The following is a 21,831-nucleotide window of genomic DNA, read 5'->3' as shown; positions in this document are numbered from 1 at the left end:
CGGTTGCCGGGCGCCCGTGCGGCCTGGCGGGAGGGAGCGGCGCCGCGCCCCGCCCCGCCGAGGACTACCCGTCCCGGCATGCCGCGCGGCAGCGGGAGGGGCCGCTTCCGCCCAGCGCCCGCCGCCGTCGCCGCTGAGGCCGGAGCCGCCGTCGAGGCCGCCGCTGCTGCTGCCCAGGCCCAGGCCGGAGCCGCCCGCCCCGCCGCGCCCCGCGGCCCGGCCCCGCACCCGCCATGTCGGCCCAGGCCCAGATGCGCGCCCTGCTGGACCAGCTCATGGGCACGGCCCGGGACGGTGAGTAGGGGCGGGCGGGGCCTGCAGGAAAGGCCGCGGCCTGGCGGCCGTCTCAGCCGCGCGCAGGGCCCGGCCCGGCCCGGCCGTTGCCTCCGCTCCGGACCTGCGGCGCGATCGGCCTCCGCCCACGCCGGGGGACGGGGCGGGCCCGAGCCCGGAGCCGCGGCCCGGCCCCGCCGAGCGGTGCGGGGCGGCCGGCGGAGCGGGCCCGGGCCTCGCCGCGCCTCGGGGCGGCCTAGCGAGCTCGGGCGCAGGGAGCCCCGGTAGGGGTAGGCCTGCCCGGCCGAGGAGTTCGCCTCGCTCCCGGCCCTAGAAAGCGCCTGGCGTGGGCCGGCCCCGGGAGGAGCCCGCCGCTCCGGGCCCCGGCGGCCGCCGGGAGGCGTTAGGGAAAGCTCCGTGCCCGGGCCGCGCCGTCCGTAGGGGCATGTAGGTAGGTGTGCCTGCAGGAGCCGGCCGCTGTAGTTCTTGTCCAAGAAAAGAAATGTGACAGCCTATGCAAAATTATGTTCCCGCTGCGGTTTGTATCTCCTTTCTGCCACTTGCCCGAGTCCTTAAAATTCCCTTTGGCACGTTGGCAGGGCTGTTCAGGTACTTTGCACTTTGTTTCGTAAGTGAATAAGTGCTTTTCTTTCTTTGTGTATTGAGTTGCTATTGAATTGCTTCCCATATTTTTATTTCATACAAACTGAACAATTGTGGCCCCTCTATTTTATTTATAAAGGTTCAGTGTATCTTTGCCTGCCTACATCAATCTGCAAGGGAGTTGCAGAAAAGCCTCATGTTCATCGAGCCGTGAGTCACAACCAATTTTTAAAGCTGTTATAACAAAAAAAAAAAAAGTGTTTGCTTTTTTTTTCACAAGTAACTTTTAAAGTGTAGTTTAGAAAGAAAAAAAAAATAAAAAAACATTTTCAGTAGACACAACATTATTCCTGGATGCTTGCGAATCCTAAACTATATTCATACTTTAGTATTACACATACCTGTGTCATATACACAGATGAGCTTTAAAATTGTCACATACCATTACCACTTTGCCTTTACTTTTATGTATCATTCCCCTGACTTCCTTACTGCAGGTGTGTGGGCAAGAAAACTTTTCCTTTAAAACTTTTCAACAGTGGGCATAAAATTCTGCAGCTGAGGTCTTGAAGAATGCAGATGGGTATAGTATATGTTGGAGCTCGCAGTGTGTATTGACTAACTTTGTTTCTTTTTTATTTTTCATTTTTTTGCTTTTCTGATATTGTCTTGTTTAAGTGGCTCCTGAGTGTAAAATGTCTTCTGAGGGTGGGAGGTGGGTGGGAAGCAAGCTTCGTGTTCCAGGCCAAGACCTACAAGATTCGTCTTTGCACGGCCTTGGAAAGCACACTGCATATTTGGTTTTCAAACCAAATGGACCGATGTCTTAATTATCAGCTGAGCAAATAGCAAGTGCTTATAAAAACTATTCAGCACAGCCCTGTTTTTGTGATTCATGGCCCTCTGATAGCACGGATTTCGATATCTCCTGCCCCTTCCTGACAGTAAAAAAGGGGGGGGGAAGGAAAAAAAAAAGAGAAAAAAAAAAAAAGGTTTTGGCTGTGAGCCAGACTGTCTGTCTCCTTTTTTCTCTTCTGGCTGTGCTGTCTCTTTATATGGATGACAGGCCTTGGACGTTACTTGGCTCGCCAACACTGTGTTTAACATGGTGTACTGGATGAATAAATGCTAAAATAGTGCTTGTTGCCAATTATAAGTGTTCCAGAATATCCTGTTACCCTCTAAGCTTTTTTCGAGTAATTTTGGGGAGCAGGAACACCAAGTATTTTAATCTGCATATTGAGGCGAAATGATCATACCGACGTCTTTGTTCTCTTATCGGTATTCTAATGTCTCCTTATTTAAAACCACAAATGAATTTCAGGAGATGAAACCAGACAAAGGGTGAAGTTTACAGACGATCGTGTTTGCAAGAGCCATCTTCTGGATTGCTGTCCTCATGATATCCTGGCTGGAACAGTAAGTATATTCTCTGTAATAAGGAATTCCGGTGAGGCAGACGTTGGTACAGCTCTTCAGGGCTCAGCTGTGCATCGTAGGTAACTTCTAGGAGAGATCAGATTTTCTGTGCCCATGGGGCAGTCACAATTTTAATTTCAGTTTATGACCGGTGTATGGAACCGTTCGGGAGCTCTCAGAATTTGCTTGAAATGTTTTCTTCTCTCACAATCCCACGTGAAGTTGCAGGTTTATTCCTCTTTTAGCAAGGTGAGGTGGTTAGGGCCTGAAACCTGTTCTGTGGAGGTCGCAAGACCATACCTAGTCTGTTGTCCTGGATGCTTTTAGTTCACGGTTGCATCTTCAGGTTAGCAAGGTTTTTCTCACTAGCTGCAATAATCCTTAGTCCTTGGAGCTTTTCAGTCTCCACTCTCCAGCCATGTGATGTTCCCCTGATGGAATGGCTGCTTTTTCATTATTACTGGTTGGTGTGGTAATGGCAGGTTACAGCTACGGCTGACTTTGTCTTTAGCGTTGTTTGGTCTGAGCAGTGTGTCACTCTGCCTGACTGGTTTGAAACACTTGAGTCGGCTCCTTTGCTGCTGCGCTCTGGGGACAGAGCTGGCCAATTTTCAAAGGTTTGGCTCTCGTGTTCTCTCTGAGAGCAAAAGGCGATGTGGGCTTCTGACAGCGAGATCTTGTGAAGTACATGTTCAATTTCAGTGCCCAGATGAACGATGTTGTCTGACTTTCAAAAGAAAACAGTGCATGTCTTTTGTAATTGTTGCTGTATTACAGAATTGCAGGATGGAGATGAATATAGATGTTTGAAATGCATCTTTACGCTCACTGTTTCACAGTAAATACTGTGGCGATTCACATTGTCCATCCACTTAACCAGATTGTTTAAAGATACCGTTATTTATAGCCCTTCCTGCTGTTATTTCAAGAGCTGGGTTTGACACAGTGGGTTACCGACAAAGGGGAGGGCTGGCACTCCTTCCTCTGTGTGCGTCCCTGCGATAGCAAGACTCTGTGGCAGCACTGGTAGAAAGAGCTTTAGCAAAAGCTGCCTCAGCTCTGAGCACTCAAACTTTACCTTCTCAATTGCAGAATAATATTGGAAGTTGAATACCAGTCTCTATGATCTCTGTGTTCATTTTTTATTTATTTGAAGCTTGGATGTTTTTTTCAGCAATTGCTCCGTCAGCCTCCATATCCCCTCACTTCCATTTCAGCATTGTAAACCTTCTGCCCACCTCCGTCCTTTGTGCGTGTTGCACTGGTTAGGGTATGTTTTTTGACGTGAGACTCTACAACAGTTTTTTGGGGCCCGTATGGTGGTTTGAAGGTGCAGGGTGCCTTCTACCTCTTTTGGCACCTTTCCAGGAAGAAGGTGAATGGTGAGTAGAAGGGGTGGAATTAAGTGATGTGCATGACTGTTGGAGCTAGTGCCAAAGCACAGAGGAAGTTGGAGGTGTTCAGGTGGGTTGGGAGTCTCCTGGGGCAGAGAAGCACGTTGAGAAATCTGTTTTCTCTTGCTTCTGTTTTTACTTCTCTGCAGTGAGTTGTCTTTTCCCTTGGGCTGTGGAATTTGTGCTCAGAAATCTCACACGGGAGCAGGAAGGAAGACCTGCTTCTGCGCAAGTGATCTTGTGGATCACTCGGATGCTTTTGTGGTGGCCTTTAATTGGCTGTGGAGCTCTCTGCATCGCTGTCAGCAGCTTCTTGGGGCAAGGAAAAGTTTTGGTGCCACAGATCCGTGTTGAAAGAACATGTGATGTCTGGAACAGGAACAGCATTTCAGCTGTCAGCGCTACCAGTACCGAGTGTAACAGAATTGGAATGTGCAGGCTTTCCTTGTGATCTCGGTCAGGTTCACTGATATTTTACGGTGCTCCGTTAAAGGAAGGGCTGTGTGGATGAACCAGCCTCAGCTGGATGGGGTAGCATCCAACTCGGGATGTGTGTTATTGCAGAAATCAGGACCTTGAATCTTTTTGGAAACTTCCAACAGATGCACCAAGCCCTCTGGTGCTGGTTATGTCCCCTGAAGGCATTGTTACTGCTGCATCCTTCACCTGTGCAGATATTCCTTAGTTGGAGGCTGATTGGAGGTGAGCAGGAAGCTAGATCCTTTAGGTAGCTGTGCTCAGTGATATGTGATGGAGTTCCATTCCCTGACCTTCAGGTGCAGAGTAAGAGAAGGAGCCCAGACTTTGAGTAAAGCTCTGGAATATTCCTGAGAGCTGCAGAAGGTATGCTGATGTTTGCTTTGTTTAGTTGGGCCAGTGTTCCTGGTCGTAAGAGCCTTTGACCCCAGAAACTTGTCTAAACTTATCGCTAAATAAACTACAATGGTTCTCATTTTGGTCTCCGTGGGAAAGGAGGAAGACTCGGGGAGAACACAAGTTAGTTTAATATCCCCATGTGCTGTTATCAGGGCACTTGTCACTAGATTGTTAGTGGCCTGCACCGAGTTAGCTCTGCAGCTAAAGGTAAGCATGTTTCTGTCAGTGGAAGTACTGCAGCACATTCTGGATGGCATCAGCTAGTAATTCTCCAGAATTTTAGCTTCATTAGTAAGTGGACAGATGAGTCTGAAAGCTGCCTGGGTAGAACATAGCTTGGAAATTACATTCAGGGAATCAGGGAATTAATTGTGTCCCCACTGGGAGTTATGAGTGAGCTGAAAGTTGTAGGTTGCTGAATGGTTTTGTGGGCGTGCTTTCCTTTTTTACTTGGACAAAACTCTGCAGCTCTGATTACTATTAAAGAGCCTTTCTCATCTTTCTGGTGAGTTAGCAGTTTAGTGGAGATCGTAAGAGATACCTCAGAAAGTGGATTGTTCAGCAAATGCGAGGAGGACTAATTATCAGTGGCACCTAAATGTATTAAACCTTTGTGTGTGTGGGGACTAGATCTTTACTCAGGCTCTGCTGGTTACCTGTCTCAAATACCTTTATTATAAACCAGCCACGGGTGTTGACTGGAGCAAGTCACAGTCACTGCTGGAAAAAAGGTAAGTATTTGATGAGAGGCCTCCCTGAGATGAGAGGATTCTTTGAGACAGAAGGGCTACTGCTCTTACCTGAAGGGAGCAATACCCGTGAAAATCTCCATGTGCCTAGATCATCTCCAGAGATGTGGAGGAAGACTGGAGGTTTGTATGCTGGTGAGACCTGAACGTTCTCCCCCAGAGGAAGGGGTTGAGAGGGTCACTGCATTTTAACAAGCAGGAAGAGGAATTCAGAACACACTGTAGGCTCTTCTGAAGCTTTGGAGCCCGTTCTCTAAAGCGAAGCTAGTGGCTCAGCTTGCAAGAAGAGTTCAGATAAGAATACTTGCGATCTGTGACAATCGCATCTAATATTGCCATTTTCTCCCTGTATTGGAACGGGATCTCAGTAGAATAACCGTAAGAATAAAAGATTTAAGTCACACCATGGAAAGTTATTTTTGTGGTAAAATAACAGTAGCTTGCTAGCATTCTTTGAAGAGGCTTGCCTGAAGATGAACATGATTAAGCTCTGAAAGTACCGGAACACTTTTTTTTTTTTTTGGTAGGCATTAAATTTCTACCGTTAGAGAGCTCAGCAGGACTATTCCTGGATGCAGTGGCTGTTCCTGTAGCCTGCTGCCTGTGGCCTTCTGTTTCTGGTAAATCTGAGTAAAATGAGGAAGGCTAAATCGCAGCAAGTCATCTGTAATTATTTTCTTTGTTTAAAAAAAGAGAAGCTAATAACACAGGTAATTGCATTACCTGGTGGAGCTTGCTTTAGTTGCTTTGCTGCATCCTAAATGCTTCCATTGCTGCTGTCTGGGTGTTTAACATAGGTGTCCCTGGCACCTCCAGTCTGGTTTGTGATGTTCCACAGGGATATATAGCTTTTTCTGCAGTTTAGTGAGTTGACACCCATCGTGCTGTGTTTGGGTTTGGGCTCCTTGGGACTGGTGGTGACTGGGAGAGAAGAGGATGGCTGGCTGAGGTGTTCCTTCATGCGATGACATGTACACTGCCATTTGTACTGTGGCTCGCTCTTAGGCCTTTTATTATTCTGGCTTTCAAAATGTCATGTTCTTTTTCTACTTTAAGAATAAGAAAAAATGTTCTCAGTTACATATTGATAATGTCAAAATGCGATTTCCATGTTTTGAGAGCATAATTAACTTCAGTTCATGTGGTGCTTAAGTACTAGGTTGGGGGAGAATAACAAATTTAAATAGCATTGATTGCAATGGGAGTGAAGCGCAGCATGCGAGTCTGGGAGAGGAGATGCTCTCAAGAAGTCTTTCATTAGACAAGCTTATGTATAGGACTTAGCTTTGCTGGGCAGGTTTTAAAATCCCAGGCCACAGCTGAATGTGGGAAGGGGCTAGCTGTAGAATTGTGGGTCTGCTGCTGCTGAGCCTGGGTTTGTACTTTTCCACTGGCCATACCCCTTATTCCCTTAAGTCCGTTTGTTCTTGATAGGAAGCATTCTGTCCGTGTTCTATGATTTGGTACCTTTCAATACGTTACTAGGGCTCCTCCTGGCACAGATGTGCTTTTCCAGGTGAGCTTTAAGCAGGGTACAAAGCTGGATGTTTTGCTGTGCTGTAGCTCCATAATAGGAGGTGTTCGGTGCCTGTTGAAGGAGTTGCTGTGGCAGTGTGCTGTGTCTTCCCAGCTCCCTCCCAGCAATTTCTAAGGCTGTGCTGTGACCTAGAGTGGTAGTAGCGCTGGACTTAAAACATTTGGGGTGGTTTAATGTTGTTCCAGGAACACCTAGAAAAGGGGTTCTAGCAAGCATGTTGTTCTTCTGCCTAGTTCTGTTACTGACAGGTTAAGAGGAAGCTCTTCTGCCTAAAGAGGCTGTATTTTGATATGATACTGGTGGTAAGAGTTAAGTATCTGCTGCTTGTTGCCATAATGAAGGGTTCTTACATTGATTTTTCTTTTTCTTTTCAACAGCGAATGGACCTAGGAGAATGTACAAAGATCCATGACTTGGCACTGCGAGCAGATTATGAGATTGCAAGTAAAGAGAGAGACCTGTTTTTTGAGCTGGATGTGAGTACGGAGAAATTTTTGTTACTTTTTTGGAACCTGCCGCTGGAAGTTATTTGGCTGAACAATAGAACTCGGTGGGCGTTTCAGCTAGCCATGTTATTTGATGTGTTATCTGACAAGAATGTGAAGCCCCTTCCCGAATGCCGGCTTGATTGCTGACTTGAAATTGAAAAAGTAATTACGATCCTGACAACCCCATTAATCCAGCTAGCTGGGAGGCACCTCTGGCATTCCTTGCATCCCACACCAGCTGCTCTGTACCAGGTCATTGTAATCTGGTGGCCTGTCCCAGAAGGAGATTTGACATTAAAAGCCGCCTGCTCTGTGGTTTCACTTTTGTCAGATTTAGCTTTCTGTGATGGAACAGATCAAGTGAAAGAACATTTCTGTCTTCCTCTTTTCATGTTAGTCCAGTGCTTTTGTCTTTGCACCTGTTGCTCATGTGTTGGAAGTTCCAGTTCAAAGCAGTCTTCATGTGAGCATCCTGTTATGTGTCAGAGCAAAGGAACTGTGTCAGGTTCCAGACAGATGACAGACTTAAGGGCAGGGAGAAAATTTTATTTTTTCTGCAAAGCGTCATGTATTTTTTTCTCAAGACTTCCATTCTTGAGGTTGTTTGTGCATTATACAGGGATTGCACCAGGTGGCTGTTGGCTGTCAAAGCTAAATGAGGCACGGAGAGCATCTTCATTCACAATTCTTTGTTTTAACATGCAGGCAATGGATCACCTAGAATCCTTCATCGCAGAGTGTGACAGGAGAACAGAACTGGCCAAGAAACGCCTGGCTGAGACACAGGAAGAGATCAGTGCTGAAGTGTCTGCAAAGGTATTGTCTTCTCATTAAAGGCTTGTCTCTGATGCTATTAATACTGGGAAGTTAGGCTCCACAAAGGCTTTGTGTATTCCAGCCATCCTTAAATACTGGTCTTGTGACAAACTTAAAGGTTCAGAGGGCCATAGAGGTTTAAAACATGAACTCTAAAATAGGTTGCTTTAGCATGGCCATAAAGCATTGGTTTCTTCCCTACTATTCAGTGTTAATATAATAGCTTAGAATAGTAAATCCATCCCATGATTGTTGTCTTTTCACTTAATAAATGCTCATGAGGTTTCCACTTTGGGCGCTTACTTCATCAGGACAATGCAAAGCATTTCTGAAGCTGGTTTTGCAGACTCTATCCTGTCCTGCAAGCCAGCAATGGGCCACTGTTTGTGGTAGAATTGATGATGTGCTCTCCATGTCCAGTTTCTGTCTTTGCCATGAGTCCGTGACTGCATTGCCTGTACTTGGCCCACCAATCCCCTTTTGTTGTGACTCCTTTGACTTATGGAGATTTATGGTCATCTTCCAACAATGGCTTTTGTTAAAGAATATTTTTTAGAGAAAGAGCAAAAGTCCTGCAAGCTTTAGCAAGTTTTTTGTCTTACTAAAAACTAACTATTCTCTTCAGGCAGAGAAAGTACATGAGCTGAATGAAGACATTGGAAAACTCCTAGCTAAAGCTGAACAGCTGGGAGCTGAAGGAAATGTTGATGAGTCTCAAAAGATCCTGATGGAAGTGGAGAAAGTCCGAGCGAAAAAGAAAGAGGCAGAGGTATGGCCTTGGTTCTCCTATGAATTGTAATAGCGGACTGAGCTAGGCTGAGTATGTGACAAACAGCTGGGTGGTTCCTACCTCTATTCCTATCTTGCCAGCACCTCCTTTTCCAGTTTCAGCCATGTGCCAGCAAGCGGTTGGCAGTGTAGTGTGGTAGGTGAAGAAAAGCTTTTTGGAAACTTTTAGCTAGTTAAGATAGCTGGCTGGGGTGGGGGGGATTTGTCCTCTGAAGTATTTGGTCACTAGTCACTTGCAGGGACAGACTATCAGGTTAGCCGTGCTTGCAAAGTGTTTTGTATGGCACCTCCTTTATATTGAGGGTGCTTTTTTTGATTCTTGAAAGCGGCAGGGCAATTCTTTGCAGGGGTTTCCCTGGAGGGTTGTGACTATGTAAGGATTCCCTCACAATTGAGTGGGTTTTTTTTGCCTCCCTTTAGGAAGAATACAGAAATTCAATGCCTGCATCCAGTTTCCAGCAGCAGAAGCTGCGTGTGTGTGAAGTCTGTTCAGCATATCTGGGTCTCCATGACAACGACCGGCGTCTTGCTGACCACTTTGGAGGCAAATTACACTTGGGTTTCATTCAGATTCGTGAGAAACTGGATCAGCTGAGGGTAATCCTTTCTGTCTTCAACCTTCTTGTAGTTCTGAAGACATTCAAGATTTCTATTAAATTCATACAGGATTCTTTGCAGAATGCTTGTAGAAGCCTAGAAATTTCTGATTGAAACTTCAAATGGAGGCTTGAGTGGCCTCATCTTGGGTTCTGTTCTGTAATTTCTGGGTAACTAAATATGTACCCTCAGAATTAGTCAAACGAGACCATTGCTGTCATTTCTTCCTTAAATACATGTGACTGTACCATAGCTCTTTCTCATTGTTTTGGCTGAAATTTGTCACTGTGGGTTTTTTGAATTTTGAAGAGCACTTTTTGAGACCTCTTAACGAAATGCTTGAACTGAAATTTCCCATAGTGGTGTCAGTGAAGACCATCTTCGGTAGCTGAAGTGATTAGAAGTTTTATGCAATGGTTTGTAATGGAATCGCAGTGCTGGTCTTGCTTGCAGAGACCTTTAGCCGGCTTGAGTAACCATTGTGATTCCTGTGCCTTATTCACCGGGCAGCATATTGAGGTCAGTGCCTTGCTTGATCAACAGTGTGATCATTGGGTATGCTCACGCTGAGACAGTCTCTTGCCTCAAAGCTTATGGGCTTGTCTCTTAGAGCACAAGCACTCAAAGCAGAGCGTGCTATTTCTTGCACTGATGTATATTAGTGAAGCTGTGAGGAAAAATGAGAACCTTGACAGAGATCTTGACTAGCACATAAAATGCAATGAAATGGTTCCTTGTCTTACTATTTTTGTCTTACTGTGCAAATAGTCTCCCTGCAGATCTCTCTGACCTGTTACTGTGTGGCTGAAATGTAATGTGAACTTTTTTTCTAGAAAACGGTGGCAGAAAAGCAAGAGAAGAGAAACCAGGATCGTTTGAGACGGAGAGAGGAGAGAGAACGAGAGGAGAGAATGGGCAGACGGTAAGTGGGAGCTGATGACTGCTTTGTGAAGTTGGTTTTGAAATAGTCTGGTTTCTTGCATCTGAGCATTGCAGGAAAGCAGCATCTGCTGCTGGAGCAGCTGTCGGAAATACTCCAGGTGCTGTGTGAGCACCTTGGCATTCAGTTAAAGATGAAAACAAATTCACAAAACTCCCAGCTTAGAGTGATTGTATGTGTATTGTTTTAACCTCCATTGGGCGTCTGAAAGATGTGAACTGCCTATAGTCTTCAGGCCTATATTGGTCTAGTCCCTGTCTTTGGGAGTCTGAATCTGTATAAAATGTCCTCATCCAGTGCATCTGAGTGGGAAAGTTTAATATCAGTGAGGACTAAGTCTGCTCAAATGGTGCTAGTCATGCAGAAGTTCCCTGGACATCCCTCCTCCCTTTCAGGCTTGGAGGTGATGGTGGAATGGAGCTGGTGTCTGTGAGACAGATGGTGGGCTGCCTGTCCTCCTCAGAAACTTTTCTACAATAAGTGAGGTGCTTTTGGCACAGCTTTGGAAAACACTTCCTAGGGTATCCAAGGGATCACAAGGAGTGGCTGCTTCTGGTGGTTGTGGCCGTACATGTCACCTGTTCTGCTCATACGTGTATAATCCCTGCACAGCGGGAGTGGCTGCAGTGTTGGTATGCTCAGGACAAGCTCTTCTGCCTCTTGCCAGCTGAACTGGAAAAACTGTTTCTTCTTTACTTGAACAGGCACCTTGTGTGTAAACAGCTCAGTTAAACAGCCTGCTGGGGGGAGGGTGGTCATTTCCAATGGTCAGGCAGAGGAAGTGGCTGAGTAGGAATGTTGTTCTCATTGTCACAGCAGTTCCCCAGTTACCTCACATATTTCTCTTCTTGTACATCGTGTTTGAAGGAAACCAACCTTGCTGCCTGTGGAAAGCTCAATTTGACCCACGCTGCAGAGTGTGTTTCAGCCTTCCATGTCAGAGGCATGAGAGATAGATAACTGTGATATGCTCTAAGATGATGCCGGCTTCTGGGTATACGTTGCTGTAAATGCTAGCAAATAAGTACCAGAATGGAAGCAGCTTGGTTTTCTGTGGTCTGCAGCTTGGTGATTTTGGTGTATTGGGAAGATGGAAGCCCCAAATTGTTACGCTTTCTCCAGTTAGGGTGTTTTATGTGTGTTCTCTCTCCCTGTGGATTGCCTGGTGTCATATGAAATATCGGTTCATTGCTGTAGCTTTCTCCTGAACTGCAGCACTTCATATAGAGCCTCACAACTTTCTGGCATCCATGCAAGATCGTCAGTAATGCAGTGATATTTGGGAGCTGCAGAATGTGGAACTGGCTGATGAGTGCAGGAGTTAATCAAAAGGGACTGATGTATGTTGCTGTGGACAGAAAGATGGAAATGAAACAAGAAGTGTCTTCCCATGCAGCTCCTTCATGACAGGCTCTTTCAGAACAACAGTAGCACCATATCTAACCTGGACTTGGTGTGTCTGTCTCCATGGCGCCTCTTCTTCCTGGAGGTCATTTCTGTGTGAAAATTGCTCAACAGAGTTATCTTCAGGAAGAGTTCTCTTGATCTCCCTGGAACGCTAGCTTTCTTCCTCCTGTGGCATATCTGTGGTTTTGGTTTTGTGTTCTGTTTTTATATTTTTTTTAAATCTCAGTTCCTGAGAGTTAAAGAGCCTCTTGTGTTCACAGGTAGCGCACACAGGTGCATCTGATAAGGGGGTTTGAAGATGACTTTTGAATATTTAATACTTTAAAAGTGAAGGGTTTAAGAACTGCATTGAGTTGGCCTAAAGTCTGAGTTCCTGCTGGCTCCATATGTGGCGCTACTTAGAGACTGCAGCCAAGCTTTTGCTCTCGCTCTTTATAGAGGCATCTGTATGCTCCTCTGTTCAAATGCCAAAGAAAAACATGTTATGAAGGATCCAGGAGTGCCATACAGAGGAGGTCAAATTATTTGCCTCTCCAAAATGAGAACTTGACCCAAAGAAGGAAAACAATTTTCCCAGTGGACACTTGGTGTTAGAACTGGGACTAGAGCCCAGATTTCTCAATATCTCAGCACCTTCCCCTCTGGGAGCTGTGCAACATCGTGCTTACAAGGACATTTTTCCATCAAAAAGTAATCAATGACTTATACTGCCTTTCAGGCTGCCTCTGTTATGTACAGCTTGATACTTGAAGGAACCGCAGCAAATATATTGCCTTCACAATTCTTCTCCTGTCTTCATATGCAGCATCTTCATGGTGTTACTCAGTAAGAGAAAAGAGTACTGCTTGACTTTGAGAAGTCTTTGGCGGCTTATAGGCAGTATGACATACTGTGGAAACCTGTAGATTCACGTGTGAAGCTCTAGTTCTTACAGACTTTAATAGTGTCGACTAAACTGTGATTTCTACATAGTAATGAGTCAACTGAGTTGTCACTCCTACTGGCAAATAAAGACAGGTCTTCTGTCCTGTGTTGTTTTGTGTTGCCCGTGACTGCGGGCTACCCAGTAATCTCTTAAGACTGAAGTTCTGTGGAGAGGTGGCATGCTTGGAAGAGCAGACCTTGGTATTTGCTTCCAGAGTACAGCGGCAAACAAGCCCAGGTGGAATTGCCAAATGGATTTCCTTGGACAAAACACAGGTTATGAAACTCAGCACATGGCCTCTGTGATGCAGGGACAAAAAAAAGGGGGAAAAATAATAAATATGCTCAGCCTCTCACTTCTCTGGACAGGAGTCGTCTTCTGTCTCCTGCTGTGTAGTGATTCAGGTTAGTAAGGGGAGCGCTGTTTTGTTGGATGCTTCCTGAATGCTGAAGTCTAGCACTAGGGAGTAATTATCGGGAGTTTATCATGCAAACTCCTGCTCAGATCGTAGGTGTGGAAGGGCAGCCAGGCTTTTCAGGGGATATGGAATGGCTTTGTGTGGATGCGTGCACCGGTGATTCAGAATAAAGTGATCAGGAGGAAAAGAACATTAAGAACTCGGAGTAATTACAGCCACCAGAAAAAAATTTCAGCTGCCTGCCAGGCATCTACGGGAGGTCCTGCTGCTCTGTCAGGTTCTAGTACATGAAAAAGGTGCGTGGTTATTGCCTTGCTCTCCTGGTTTATCAGCTTTTCCTTCAGTTGATGATCTTGTGTGTTGCCTCAGCGCATGGTTCGTTTGCCTGACTCCAAGTTCAGCTCCACCTTGTTTACAGCCCTTCTTCCTGAATTCCTTTCTAAACTTTGGGGTTTGTTTTTCGTTAAACTGGGATTGAACAATCCCATTTCATTGTGAAGGAATGTCAGGCCATATTGATTCTCTTAATCTTGTTTTATCCTGGTATGGTTTTAAATGATGTTATTAAAATAGATGCTTTTTTATTGATTTTTAAAATTTTGGCTGTGTGTGGCTTTCAGCTGCATCTCTTGTTACAAGGCCAGAACAGGTCTGTGGCTGTGTAACTGGAACCCTCCCCGTGAGTCTGTGTGCAGTGGGGAGACAGGAGCAGTTAAAGGAGTGAGTCTCTAAGGAGACTGGCTGCTTCCCAATTAAAGCAAAAAAAGCCCGTTTGGGCAGCGTGTGACAATTTGGTGTAGGCTGGCTCTGAACCGTGGCCGTAGAGAAAAAGGGAGGGCATATCTTTCATGTGGAGTGGTATTATAAGTGGCGCTGAGTAATGGCGCTTCTGAAGCTGAAAGAATTGTGACATTGTTATTTACAGGCTGTCAAGAGCTAATGCTTATAGCATTAAGGTTGGAGTGCCGTACATGAGCTCTGAAGCCATGTAAATGTGAGAAAGAATAGTAAGACTTGGATGATTGTTCTCCAGCTGCTTTCCAAAGTCTGGGATGAAGGATTTTCTGTGTATCGCAGTTACTTTTCAGTAACAGTTCTTCCCTTGTGTCTGTGTCCCCTCTGTTTTTTTTCTAGCTTGTCTTTCCCAAACAAGAGAAAAAACCTTTGATGCAAGTTTCCATTCAGTGTTTGTTAAATAAAAATGATGAGTGAGAAAATCCTGTATTTTCTCTTTATTAAAACCTTTTTAATGAGCAACTGCCTCAAAGGAACAGAAATCAGAAAACCGTCAAGTGTCTTTCTGACTGGAGAGAGGCACTTTTTCTTGAAAATGTTAGAGTTGATCTCGGTGATGTGAGACTGCGGAGGGTAAAGTGTATATATTGAGTATGCACAGCAAACTTAAAGTTGGAAAGGTTAGTTGTGGTTTATTAACAGAGGCTGAACTGGTTTGTAAACTTTCTGTTCTGACAAGAAACAAGGCAGTCTGGTGAAATTCATGCTGATTGGATAAGGGGAAACATAACCCCCATTTTCAAAAAGGGAAAAAAGGATGACCCGGGGAGCTACAGGCCGGTCAGTCTCACCTCTGTGCCTGTCAAGATCATGGGGCAGATCCTCCAGGAAACTGCCAAGACATGTGAAAAATAAGGAGGTGATTGGTGACAGCCAGTGTGGCTTCACCAAAGGCAAATTGTGTCTGACAAATTTGGTGGCCTTCTATGATGTTGCCACGGCATTGGTAGATAAGGGAAGAGCAACTGACGTCATCTACCTGGACTTATGCAAAGCGTTCGACACTGTCCCGCACGACATCCTGGTCTCTAAATTGGAAAAGTGTGGATTCGATGGATAAGGAACTGTCTAGATGGCCGCTCTCAAAGGGTTGCAGTCAATGGCTCAGTGTCCACATGGAAACTGGTGACGAGTGGCGTTCCTCGGGGGTCAGTACTGGGACCAGTGCTGTTTAACATCTTTTTCGGTGACATGGACAGTGAGATTGAGTGCACCCTCAGCAAGTTAGCCTACAACACCAAGCTGTGTGGCACGGTCAACATGCTGGAGGGAAGGGTTGCCATCCAGAGGGACCTTGACAGACTTGAGATGTGGGCCTGTACAAACCTCATGAAGGTCAACCAGGCCAAGTGCAAGGTCCTGCACCTGGGTCATGGCAATCCCAGGCACAAATACAGGTTGGGCGGAGAATGGCTTGAGAGCAGCCCTGAGGAGAAGGACTTGGGGGTGCTGGTGGACGAGAAGCTCAACGTGAGCTGGCAATGTGCGCTTGAAGCCCAGAGAGCCAACCGCATCCTGGGCCGCATTAAAAGAAGCGTGGCCAGCAGATCAAGGGAGGTAATTCTGCTTCTCTACTCTGCTCTGGTGAGACTCCACCTGGAGTACTGTGTCCAGTTCTGGAGCCCTCAACACAAGAAGGACATGGACCTGTTGGAGTGGCTCCAGCTGAGGGCCACAAAGATGACCAGTGGGCTGGAGCACCTATGCTGTGAGGACAGGCTGAGAGAGTTGGGGTTGTTCAGCCTGGAGAAGAGAAGACTCCGAGGAGACCTTCTAGCAACCTTCCAGTACCTAAAGGGGGCCTACAGGAAGGATGGGGAGGGACTCTTTATCAGGGATTGTTATGATAGGACACAGGGTAACGGCCGCAAACTGAAAGAGGGGAGATTTAGATTGGATACCAGGAAGAAATTCTTTACTGTAAGGGTAGTGAGACACTGGAACAGGTTGCCCAGGGAAGTTGTCAGTGCCCCATCCCTGGAGGTGTTCAAGGCCAGGCTGGATGGGGCTTTGGGGAGCCTGGTCTAGTGGGAGGTGTCCCTGCCGATGGCAGGGGGGTTGGAACTAGATGATCTTTAAGGTCCCTTCCAACCCGAACCATTCTGTGAAACTCCGCATGTAAAAACTAGTGTTTCTACAAAGTTCTTCGGTTTTTGATAAATTGCCATTCCCCCTGCCCCCCAAATTGAAGATAATTAAGTGTTTTAATGGTTTTATGGCAAGGTTTTTTTAACTGATGTATTACTTGGGGTATTGTATTCCTGTGACGAGCTGTCAGGGTGAATGGGTTATTTTATTGAAAACCCGCTGACTATATCCTATCTCTTACACCTCTCGTATCATAACTCTTCTCTTCTTTCTAGGTCTGGATCAAGAAATAGAGATCGTCGAAGGTGAGTGCACATTTCTCTTACGGTTCCCCCAGATACTTATTTGCATTTCTATCTAGCTACTGAGGTTTTTCCTGGGTCTCACAAATGGAGTTCACTCAGTGCTCCAGTCTCCTTGTTTTGCTCCCTGAAAGAAATGGGAAGTACAGCTTGGGCACCACAGTGGTGCTGTGCAAATTAACATCACCTGCTGGGCTAGAAAGCAGATGCCAGCTCGCTCAGTCAGGACAGAGCATGCTGTGTGCTCCCCAGTACGAGTCTAAGAATGTACTCGATGCCTTTTTCAATAAATACCTAATATACGTTCATAGTTTTAATGTCTGACAGATATTTGTTACATATATAATACCTCAGATGTAAAAATACAGAGATTCAAGATTAAAGCCCCCCACATCTCTGTGAAGAGCTTGCCTTGGTGGTATGACACCCTTCTCTTGGTGATCACCTACCTGGAGATCTTCTACTGCTTTCCCTATACATTGGCATCCTTTGTTTTCTTTTTAGAGCAGATTGAAACAAAGCTGCTTCTAAAGGGCAGTGCTTTCATAAGGGAGATTCTCCTTTGGCTGACTGCCACAGGGGCTATGGTAATTTCACATGCCGCTTCCTTTGGCCTCTCTTCTCCTTGCACAGGCCTCACTTTGAGCGAGGCACGGTTGGTAAGCTCTGCTCCAGGCATCGGCATGCGCTTACATTAATGGTGGGAGCTTTTTATATAAGCTTCCCAGCAACTCAAACCCTACCCATTGGCATTTTGTTGGTAGCATGAGGCCCAGGAGGGAGATGTCTATCCTGTGGGTGATCAGCCTTCTGTGCTGGGGGGGGTGAGTGCTGATGCTCTGGATATTTGTTACTCGGGAATGTCTGAGAGATAGGTTGAGGTGTACGGATCCGATGTATTGGCCCATCTCCTGAGTCTGAGGCAATCTGTGTCCTCTTCAGATCACGGTCTCGGGATAGGAGGCGGAGACGCTCGAGATCGGCTTCCCGTGAACGGCGGAAGTCTCGCTCCCGATCCCGAGACCGACACAGACGCCACCGGAGCCGTTCCCGCAGCCACAGCAGAGGTCACCGACGGGGGTCCAGAGACAGGAGTTCAAAACACAAGTATGTATTCCTGACACAAGCGCTTCTGGAAAGGGGAGTCCTTGGCATCACAGTGAGCCTCCCCAGTCCCTTAGAGAAGCAGGAGCACGACTGGTTTCTCAAGTGAGCAGCTGCAGTGTTCTCTACCAGCTCTGGGGCCAAAGCAGGATTTCCCAGTGGCCGTTCGTAGGTGGCCTCCCGTGAGAGCAGTAGGGCAGTAACTGTACAGTGAGATACCGGCTTGAGAGAAGTCTAGGAGATAGAACTGGCTCCCCGATTTGCAGCGCTGAGCCTTGAGAAGTTGCTGGGTTTCTTGTATAAGCAGCAGCACAAAGGCCTGCTTGAGCTAACTGAGCCTCCCCAGGCCTGTAAAAGCCAAGGAACTGAGAGGCAGTTTTGACATTACATTTCTGTGGTTATCTTTTGCTTCCCAGCTTCTTTCTCTCAGTGCTGGCATGGGGAAAGAAGTGTATGATTTGGGACCTGGGGGAAGTTTTCTGTTAGAAGGTTGCTCCAGAGAGAGTGAGACAGTTCTTTAGGCACCTGCACTGGAGGGAGGGGAAAAGGAAGCCGGGGGGAGGAATGTACCATCCTCCTGTTGCTGAGAAGAAACGCTATAGTTCAAAGAAGGGCTTTAAATCTCTTCTGAAACTCAGCAAAACACCCGCTGTGTTGGAAGAAGGATGAGGCAAGGAGTAGGAGTATTAGAAAAATTGAAAGGAATCATTGTGTTTCCTAACAGCCCTTCTAAGCCCAGGAGCAAGGCTATCACCAGGTGCTTGCCGAAGTTAGATCTGGGTTTTTTTAAATGCTCCTAATTAATAGGGGAGTGTTTTAGCACTGTCTCACCTGATTAGGCACTACCATTCAAGTACAGTTCTAGAAACAAACCTACTGCTGTGTGTCTTGTGTCCCTTTAGCCAAGGGGTAAGAACAGGTTTTAAAGATACCGGATGAAGGGGAGGGAAATAACGGTCTGAAAAAATAAGTCTGTTAATAATTGAGGGGGGTGTGTAAATACTGTTGATTCTCCAATGGCTGAGATACTAAAGTCCTTTTTTAAATCTGTCTTGAACATGAAAAATAAAGAAAAGAAGTTTGGACAATTAGGAAGTGAGGAAGACCCTGTAATAACTATTACTAAAGAGCAGGTAAGGGATTACTTCGAAAACCTTGAACACATTGAAATCAGCCCATCAAGATTGTAGGGGGATTGGCTAGCTGGCAGATTTTCACAAAATTACCAAGAACTGGGGAGAGGCCAGGATCAGTTTAAGAAAATTAAACAAAAACAAGAGAACAAATGGAAAAAAACCCTGTTCTCTGAAAGAGTGTAGCTTCTGTTTTCACCTTGAGAATTAATGAAACCTGCATTCAGGTTCTGCTGGTCCGAGGTCTCGCTTCTAGAAAGAAACGGAGAGCCTGTCACAGGATGTGGAGATCTCAGGGCAGGAGGACTACGGGCAGCAGGCATCGTTGTGGCAACAGGAAAAGAGTTAACCTTACCAGACAGACTCCTGATGTCTTCTGGTTAAATGACATAATTTAATGAAAATGAAATTAAATGGCTCATGTGATACAGAGGGCTGTAAGGTTTTAATATATCAATTGTGCAGTATTTCCAAACCTTACAATCAACCTGAATGAAAGCTGGAACTTCTAAGGTACCTGCCAGGCCCTCCTCGTGGGACTGTAAATAAAAACCTGCTGCGTACTGAGTCCTGCAGTAAAATGTGCTGGCTCTGAAAGCCTCTGCCTGGTTCTGAAGGGGTACGGGCCGCTAGAACTCATTTGGGATCAGCACCTTTTGAAGGCTGCTGGCATGAATTGTACAGGAAAACAGCCTTTTTTTTTTTTTTTTTTGGACCTAACATGGAGCCCTCTGCTTAATTCTGTGTGGGCCGATACAGTGAAGCACTGCTGAAAATCTGTAGCTGTCATCCGGGCAGGCTGGGAAAAGATTTCGCTGTGTTATGGGCTGTGAATATAAATCTGTATCATCCTGACTTTGAACCCAGGATGCTGCCAAGGACAACGCTTGTCAGGATGCAAAGTAGAAAAAGCCCACAACGAAAGCAAGCGTTTGAGTCCAGAGAATAGAGTTGGCATTTAAAGCAGTTGAGCAGAAAGCCACTAGCTTAGAGCATAATGGAGAAAAAAAACACTCCAGAAGACACAAACAGAGCTGAGTGATAGACGAGGAAGAAATTGCAGGCGCTTTAGTATGGCCCAGTAAACTAATAAGGGGCTCAGGGAAGACTTCAAGAGAGCCCCTGTGGCAAGAGCTTGGAAGGATGACTCTGAGGAGGGAGTAACAAAGGCTGCGCCCTGCACTCAGTGCTGCAAAGCTGGCGTTCTCCTCTGTAAAGATCGGAGAAGGCCCAGGGTTGCAGTCTTGGGGGACACCGCTCCCGACATTGCAGTACCTAGGCACATTGCTGTAAGAAACTTGGGTTATGCCACAGCCCTGTTAGGGACAGATGATGTCATTTCTATGCATATTTGAAAATTGCTGTAGTTGTGAAGCTTATAGCGACGGTTTATTTGTACTCCAGATCTTCTAGAGATCGATCTTCAAGAGAAAAGTCACGAGACAGAGAGAGAAAAGAGAAGAGCTCTTCTGAGAGGCGGCACGAGAGCACAAATGGCAAATCTCGTTCCAAGAGATCAGAAGAGAGAGAAGCTGGCGAGATCTGAACTCAAACGATCTGTGTTGCACTGTAAATAGTCTGATAAACATTCTACACAAAGCCTAAATTTCCCATTTATATTTACTGAATACAACTCATCTTTTGTAGTTTGGAATTTTTATTGTTTGGCAGATAGCTGTGAGTTTGTAGAGACACAGAGTTACGTACTCTTTAACAGGATTTTGTTTTAGTAGAGGAATAAATAAATCTGGACGGATCGTTTTTCCAATTCAGGCCAGTGTTTGGCATGCTGTGTTTGTCCTGACCCAGCGAACGCGGTGGTCAGGGGCAGGGCTGTGGTCGGAGACCTGAGCTGCCGTGATGTTTGTTACGCTTCGGCCCTTTCCAAAAAGATCTACCTGACCCTTTGTGAGCACACCAGTAGCACTGGTTCTCACTTAATTTTTTTCCTTCTCTTTATATATGTTAAAAGAAATTCAAAGTGGGTTGGATTCTTTTTTTTAACGTTTAGCGCTTAGCCACCTCATTTTTACGTCTCCAGCGTTTGACAGTTGCCTCACTATTCCAGATAAGCCAAGACAGACAAAATTTGGCCCCGATCTACCTATTTTAAAAGCTTCTCAGCTTTGTGAGGGTGACCAAATTGGCTGGGGCACATTTCTAAGATGGGCTCAAGTCTGGTTTTAGTACCTTTACAGATCAGATATCGGGTGTCAGTAAACAAAACGGTGGAAAATCTGGATTGGTTTTTCTGTAGAGGAGTACAGCCACAGCTACTCTGCCTATTTACTGTGCACTCCAGAGTCGGAGCTTCCTCTGTGGAGTTTTCTGACTTGCAAAAAAAAAAAAGGGGGGGGGGGGGGAAGCGTGTTGTTGTATGTTTTTTAAAAGGCTGGTCAGGCAGAACTTGGCCAAGTGGCAGAGGTGACTCGGGATGGAGACGAGCCAGGGACAGGACGAGGACAGGAGTTACCCGTGTGTCTCTGTGTCCCCCTGCTCCTGGGACCGAGGCACCAGCTGTGTCCTGACGCCTGTGGGGAGGAATTTGCATATTGTAACTAGCTTATTTGTAACTAGGTTTATTTTACACTAGGGGAGGAAGGCCGCCTTGCTGCGCCAGCCACACTCATCACCCCGAGGATCGGTATTTTGTGAGAATTGTGTGAGTAAAGCACTTGCCGCCTGCCCAGCTGCCCGCTGCCTGTTAGCTCGGTGAGGCTGGCAGCTTTTTAATTAAAAGACGTCTCTCTCTAACGTCTCCGGGCGGCGGGTGTCTGTCTGTCAGTGCTGTTTTAAGGCCGTGTGTCCGGTGGGGGGGTTCCGGCGGGTCTTTTTTTTCCCCCTTCCAGGCTCCGATAAGCTGCTTCACGGTTTCGGTTTCCCCGCGGCCGTCCCGGCGCTCCCTCGGTGTTAGTCCTTAGTGCATGCGAACCCCCTTTCTCTGTCCGTTTTTACAAGGAATTCCGCGGTTTCACGTTATTGTTTTTTGTAACCTCCGTTGTCGGGTGAGGGGAGAGCGGGTCCCGTGGGGGGGGCGGCGGGGCGGGCCCGGGGGGCGGCGGGCGCGCTCTCGGGATGCCTGTACGTGACTGTGCTGTTCTCTCGCGGTCTGATCGCATTAAAGATCTGTGTTTGTGGCTCCCGGTGCTGCCCGGACTCGTTCTTGCACCTTCCCCGC

At 46.5% G+C, this 21,831-nt stretch overlaps 1 protein-coding gene across 6 annotated transcripts; it reads left to right on the top strand.

The window, feature by feature from the left end:
- Nucleotides 1-51: 51 nt before the first annotated feature.
- LUC7L (LUC7 like) lies at nt 52-21,794 on the top strand. 6 transcript variants are annotated; one of them, XM_074599333.1, is made up of 12 exons: nt 89-294; nt 1,374-1,459; nt 2,201-2,295; nt 7,229-7,327; nt 8,045-8,155; nt 8,781-8,924; nt 9,365-9,541; nt 10,375-10,463; nt 16,390-16,419; nt 17,359-17,523; nt 18,592-18,653; nt 20,058-20,425. In XM_074599333.1, exons 2-11 carry the CDS (start codon nt 1,450-1,452, stop codon nt 18,617-18,619), a joined length of 948 nt encoding a protein of 315 aa, XP_074455434.1. In that variant the 5' UTR covers nt 89-294; nt 1,374-1,449; the 3' UTR covers nt 18,620-18,653; nt 20,058-20,425. The 6 variants fall into 6 exon arrangements, with proteins under 6 accessions (XP_074455430.1, XP_074455435.1, XP_074455434.1 ...); XM_074599332.1 differs by lacking the exons at nt 1,374-1,459; nt 18,592-18,653 and adding exons at nt 1,016-1,086; nt 21,247-21,387 and having other exon boundaries at nt 123-294; nt 20,058-20,222; XM_074599330.1 differs by lacking the exon at nt 18,592-18,653 and adding an exon at nt 21,247-21,794 and having other exon boundaries at nt 130-294; nt 20,058-20,222.
- Nucleotides 21,795-21,831: the final 37 nt, after the last annotated feature.

Source organism: Larus michahellis, chromosome 8, assembly GCF_964199755.1.
Source record: "Larus michahellis chromosome 8, bLarMic1.1, whole genome shotgun sequence".
NCBI classification, from domain to species: Eukaryota; Metazoa; Chordata; class Aves; order Charadriiformes; family Laridae; genus Larus; species Larus michahellis.
Note: the sequence above shows the minus strand (reverse complement) of the source record. Positions and strands in the feature narration are given on the sequence as shown.

What these genes read in the sequence shown, in the direction of transcription:
- LUC7L (XM_074599329.1), top strand. Translation starts at nt 234, where the DNA reads ATGTCGGCCCAGGCCCAGATGCGCGCCCTGCTGGACCAGCTCATGGGC. An exon ending in CATGGGCACGGCCCGGGACG is followed by an intron (nt 295 to 2,200) that starts GTGAGTAGGGGC and finishes AATGAATTTCAG; the next exon opens with GAGATGAAACCAGACAAAGG. An exon ending in GAGGAGAGAATGGGCAGACG is followed by an intron (nt 10,464 to 16,389) that starts GTAAGTGGGAGC and finishes TCTTCTTTCTAG; the next exon opens with GTCTGGATCAAGAAATAGAG.